At 41.9% G+C, this 6000-nt stretch overlaps 1 protein-coding gene across 26 annotated transcripts in view; it reads right to left on the minus strand.

Moving 5' to 3' along the window:
- The window catches only part of LOC149289244 (mitogen-activated protein kinase kinase kinase kinase 4), an 83106-nt gene extending 82964 nt beyond the window's left edge, over nucleotides 1-142 (minus strand). For all 26 annotated transcript variants that reach the window (XM_089490828.1, XM_089490847.1, XM_089490846.1 and 23 more), the window contains exon 1: nucleotides 86-142. In XM_089490828.1, coding sequence (XP_089346954.1) covers nucleotides 86-142 — 57 coding nt within the window. The remainder of the gene's footprint in view (nucleotides 1-85) is intronic.
- Between the last annotated feature and the right edge of the window lie 5858 nt (nucleotides 143-6000).

A 6000-nucleotide genomic window follows, 5' to 3' on the forward strand; every position in this document is an offset into this window, starting at 1 on the left:
TAAACAGATGCAGGCAGCCCACACCCTGCTAGTGTGCCCGGCGCTCTCCACACTTCCCCCGGCTGCGAGAGACAAGGATACTCACCCTCAGAGAGGAGAGATCTATGTCCACCAGACTTTTTGCAGGCGAATCGTTGGCCATGGTCGCCCCTTCCTCTTCTCCTTAGTAGTCCGGCCAGACCCCTCTCCCTCCCCTCCCTGGATCCAGACAACAGCAGGGCAAGCTCCTATCTTCCTTCACGATCTCCTGGCTGCTCTCAAACTCCTCATTTGGGGGGGCTGGAGGGAGTTGTCTGCCGCTGGTGGGGGGTGCTGCTGCTCCTCGTTACCCCCTTTTTTCCTTTTATTGCTCTTCCCACCTCTGTGCCTTGTGTTGACTCACTGCAGGAAGGAGGGTTACACCATGTTGAGGTGGCAGCGCTAAGCACACAGAATCAGGCTGTCTCTCTCGCTCGCTCCCTCTCCTTCCTCCCCTCCCTCTTTTCTTTCTTTCTTTCTTCCTCCCCTTGGACACACAGACATGCAAAGAAGAGACAGAGGGGGTGGGGGGAAGAAAATCCTCAGCCAGCACAGCTACTGGAGCCGGCAGCACCAATCCCTCAATATAGATCTCTTCTTTCCTCCTCCCTTCTTCCTTATGTCCCCGCCCACTTTCACCAGCAGCAGCAGCAGCATCACCATAGCACACTGATCCAGCACACACAATGCTCGATTGCTAATGGCTCCTCTATTGCTATTCACCCATCTATCTGGACTTTGAAAGATAACTCTATTCGCCAATTGCCATGTATATACTGTTGCAAAAATGGGTGCATTGGTAAACCCCGCTCACTATAATTTTAATGCAGGGAAACATAGGGTTAACTGCATCAGTGATAAATGTTGCCCCGTTCCCCACCCGTAGGCATCGTTATGATAGTTTGACAGTACTGGGTCTCTGTGCATGCGCAGCTTCACTCATGAAACAAAGTGTGTGCCATTGCTATGAACGCCTGTTATACATGCTGGGGTGCTAAGAGTGCAAGACTTATGCAAAGGGACTTCCATAAAGCAGACCACCGCTTTCTATTTGTTGCTCATTTACCTGTTTTTTAACTTTTAATAAGAGTTTTCTAACAGGTGAACAAATTGGGGAATGAGAGGGATATTTATATGTCCTAAATCCATAGTAGGCTGATGGTAGGTTGAAATGTTACGCTAATAACGTATCAAAAGCCACAGTATGACGTCAAAATGGTAACATATAGGCACGTTTTATGCTCTATGACTAGTGTTAACTGTACTATTAGTGACAGAATGTAAGGTATATGACAAATAAATCGTTCCATTCAGGTTTTCTGGTTTTGTATGATGCAGAGTATATTGCCACCAGTGGCCAAAGCACATAACGTACTAATCTTCTAGCGGTAAAAGGAGGTGGATAAATTCAGAACTTCAGGAAAATAACTCTCGACTTAAGAGCAAAGAACACAGTCTGATACGTGAAAAGTACATATGTAGTTGGAACATGTTTATGGAGTCTGTAAAACAGGTGAAATACTCTCCAATGCTCACTACCCAAGGTCATCTTTCTTCTGGACAACATACAGAGCAAACATTTCTTCATAGCATGTATTCTAGAGAGATCTTCCCGGTTCACTCCAGTAGATTATAGGTGGGCCCTCAGCAAGTCGAGTGTTTGGTCTTAATGTATATTTCCTAAAGTAGAGAGTTCATGGATGCAGGATGAAGAACTATGCTATACCACACAGTTATAGAATTATATACAGTATTATGTTAATATCTTCTCTTACAGAAAGGCTCTAGATGTACGCATGTATCGAGCTTTCGCATGTCTAAACAAGGAATAATTCAACTAAGAAGGTCCTAAGGAGTGTTTTCATGAGAAGTCGGGTTTTGTCCATATCTTTGTATCCTGATAGAAAATAACAAAAAAAAATACACTTCGGTTAGGTTTCAAAGTTTTTTTAAATTAAAATTCAAAATAATATACCGTATATTCATTGTATCAAAATAAGGTGTGCTAGGTCAGATCAACTTTTCCCGGTTGTGTTTAATGCTGTCAGCATCATCAGCATCGCATCCTTTGCTTAAAGAATCAGTAGTAATCCATTTCACATACACATTCTCTTGTTACCATGTATCTGCCACAAGCACCAAACCCTTTGCTTACATTCATCAGAAGCAACATATTCCCTGACACCCATTGTCTTACTTTTTCATAAAATTTGTGGGCTGACCACGGCTATCACACCACAGTGTACCAATCCTTTCACGTTATATTTTAATCCTTCTTTATTCCCATTCTAGCACCAGTACCATTTGCACCACCTCTGGACTGCCATCAGGAATTTTTTATATCCCTTTATGAATATATTTGCCTGAGCCTACCATCAAAATTGCAACCACTCCCCATGTTCTCTGAGACCACTTCTCTTTTGCAGACCCCTGTTTCCATTTTCCTGTTCTCCCATTGTCCCCGCCACACCTCTTCACGGCCCATAGCTCTCTGCCACCCTCGCCCACAGTGTCCTTACCCATCTGCTTCTGGATCTATAAACTTCTGATGTCTCTACCCACTTTAACAATGGAATAAGTGTACACAATGATGGTAGGAGGTTTCCTACCTCAACGTCTGTAGCCCTGCATCTCCCCTCACTGTCCATACCCATGTGCCTCCCCCCAGTCGACATGCCCCTCTGCCTCGTTCTACCTTTAGTTTATACCCTTATGTATCCCTCCCACCATTGTCCATACACTTCTGAACCCTCCACATTTATTATACCCCTTGTGCCTGTCTTTTCTGTACTTTCTTTCTTACTTGCTGTAGTCCAGGTGTGTAGCACAGTGCAAAGCGGCAGGAGGCAAGAGAATGTGACCTCAGCGTGGGGTTGTTTATGATCCCTTGCTGATGTTACAACTGTTATCTTGTGCTTCCTGCAGCCGTCAAGTCTCTACACACTGTGCCTGTGAAAAGCAAGAAAGGTGGGCACGGAGGGCTAGGACCAGTGCAGCTCCATGAGGGGTCTTGACCCCCCTGGAGACTGGGCTCCTTACAGAATTACTTGATAAATAGTGACCTGTACAGAACCGTGGGCCAACCAAAATCTAATGGATTACTGGGCATGAAAGCTACACATTGCACTAGTTCTCCTAGCCGTAAAATGGAATTTTCAATTAAAAAAAATAAGAAACATTGATTATGTTTGTAAAGAAAGCTGAACTACCAACAATGTACTTTGTCACTTCTCGACCTCACAATTGCCACCATATTATACTAGGTTTCCCTGAAAACCAAATAATTCCATCAAGTCCTCCTTTTGCAGACTGGTTTGGGTAAAAACAACTCTGAAAAGGTATTTCTGTCTTAACAGAATCCATTCTATATTTTTGGGGGGTTTTCCGAGTGGAAAAAGTACATTAATGATCTCAGTCCTGTGTCACTGCATATACAACGCTTTGTATATTGTTCCCATCAGGAAAACAATGGTTTGGTTATAGTTTAGGGGAATTCTGTGCGAAGCCATTTTTATTTTAATGCTATTTTTTCATAGACGTTTTTCCTACACACTTGTCAAACTGGTTTATGCTTAACACTTTGCAGCCCTCTATCGAGAAGAGAGACACGAAAACTAAGGAGGAGGAAAACAAGGATATCTCATGCTTATGTCACAAGTGTATGAATCAGCCATCCGTTCCTAGTACCTCCAACCACATCTGGAAAACTGGAACCTAGCAGACTGATTGAATAATAACAATTAACTGTATAAACCCACATACGGTGGAGTTGTTTTGTTTCTCACAAGCCCTAGGCATGGAGATGACAAACGGACGTATCATTATTTATTACCATACCGGGTGGGGCACAGAACAATAAGCAATCTTCTATTTAGCTTTCCCTATTGAAATGTGAATGGATGACATTGCACATTATGATGAAAAAATGAATGAATTTTTTAGTGACTGTCCCAGTAACCTTCTCTCAACATTTTATTGAATAATAGCAAATAAGGCAGCTATATTAAGCAGCTTTTCTACCGGAAACCCCCAGGGACCATGTGAGTTAGGAAGTTTAGGAGCTAATATTATACATTTATGATAACCTTTTTTTAAATTTGTAGATTATACACCATCTTTTTCTCCTCAATAATGACAGGAAAGCATTTATTTCATACAAACAAAACATGAACCAAAACAAAATCTGGTTGGACAACTAGTCTGTTCCAACTCGCCAAATAATAGCGCCAAACGCTAAATAGCAGTGTCCCCCCCCCCCCCCCCCCGCAGCACAGTTCTATACAATGTTGCAGCTTCAGAGCCCAGGTTACTTCTGAGCCATGCTGTTTACAACCAGTCTTTTAAAGGCCCCAGACCGTAATTAATGGCTGGGGTACAGCCCTAAAAGCATGCTGGCTCCTAAATACTTTCCTTCCAGCACTCTGCCTCACCTCTTCCTTTGTACCTGCTGGATCCTAAACACCCTCGATTTAAGGACTCACCTTTCCCTTCACCATATATCTACATAATCGATTAAGGTGGGTCTTCATGAGGGTGCATGAATATCCTTCTTGATGCATCATGCATGAGATAAAGGTTATTTCCACCGAAATACTTTGACAAAAAAAAAATACTTGTAGTAATGTTCCATTGCATAATAATATCAGTTACACAATAAATTATCGCTACAAAAACTGTGGTTAAATACACCCAGTCCATTTTCTCAGCGTCGATGTTTATCACCGTGAAGATGCTATCCTCAAGGGAGTGTTCCTTTGGATGCATTTGCAACATCCTGTGGTTGATCAGTTGTGGCAGCATTCTGTTGTGTATTTTGTTCCTCATATCTCTCAAAGTGAGCTTTCTTGAACAATCTAAGAAGTGCTTTGATTCATATTAACTTGCCCCCTGAGCCCCCTGGATGCTTTTATTTCTGTATTCCATTAGTTCTTGTTTTTTTCCATATGCACTACCACCATCTTCTTTTCTGAGTCTCTACCTACACAGGGCAATGAACGAGTAGCAAGAGTTTAAAATTATGACACAGAACAAAATTGTGGGCTTGTGTGTTTGAAACATCGTAGTAGACTTTTCATTTGAAAGCTGTTGTAGGATTAAATCTTTGTCATGTCACATGCATTGGATGTCTGTCATTCTGTAAATACATTTGATAAGAGGAAGAAGGGAAGGAATTCGCCAAAATCACATAAAATCATCTACTGTAGTCATAAATGGTACAAATCAGACACCACAATCAATGTCTAAATGTATGTTTCAAGGTAGGTTTTTTTTTATGGGATCCATGCTAAGGGCCAAAGCATAGCCCACATATACCACATGCGCATACAGTATATACTTGTGTTTCTTTGACATATTCCATAGTTCTTTCTCCTTTGTGTCTGTGAAGTGAAGCAGGAACATAATGAAGACCCCTGCGGCCCCTGTTATGCAGGGGGTCCACGAGATCCCAGGGGGACTTCAAATGCTTGTTGGTATCTTTTGAGGAGGCCACTAATTTTATCTGCTGCTAATGTGTTTTGTAGTTATTTTTTGCCAGTCATGTTCAATGTGTCATCATATCACTGGCTTATGTATGTTAAAATATGCTGAGAGTGTACTTCTCAAGACTCCCAGTTCCCATGGCCTTACCCATAGTGGATTATCACAAAGTATGATAATTATAACATATTAATAAAATATATTCAGTCAAGCTACGCTTCCTCCTCGGACTCTTTCTTTTGCCTGTTTGGGTCTACTACTAGACACATAGCTTTCCACTCTTAATCCTTCAAGAAGACAGAACCAGTTTCTGTTTGTGAAAGAATTCCAAGTTGGTAACTTCCAGCAGCTGCTATTTTATCATCAAACAGTTCCAAATTATAAAAAAAAAAAAAGAGGACACATATTTTCAGACACCCTGATAGTAGCAATAGTCTATAACCAAAGCCTTAATGTTTTACCAGGATACCAGGACATTAGCCAGTAGACTATCTGCCCTTGGGC

The sequence above is a fragment of the Sceloporus occidentalis genome, unplaced genomic scaffold (assembly GCF_023333645.1).
Source record: "Sceloporus occidentalis isolate IW3139 unplaced genomic scaffold, rSceOcc1.0.p SCAF_47, whole genome shotgun sequence".
Taxonomy (NCBI): domain Eukaryota; kingdom Metazoa; phylum Chordata; class Lepidosauria; order Squamata; family Phrynosomatidae; genus Sceloporus; species Sceloporus occidentalis.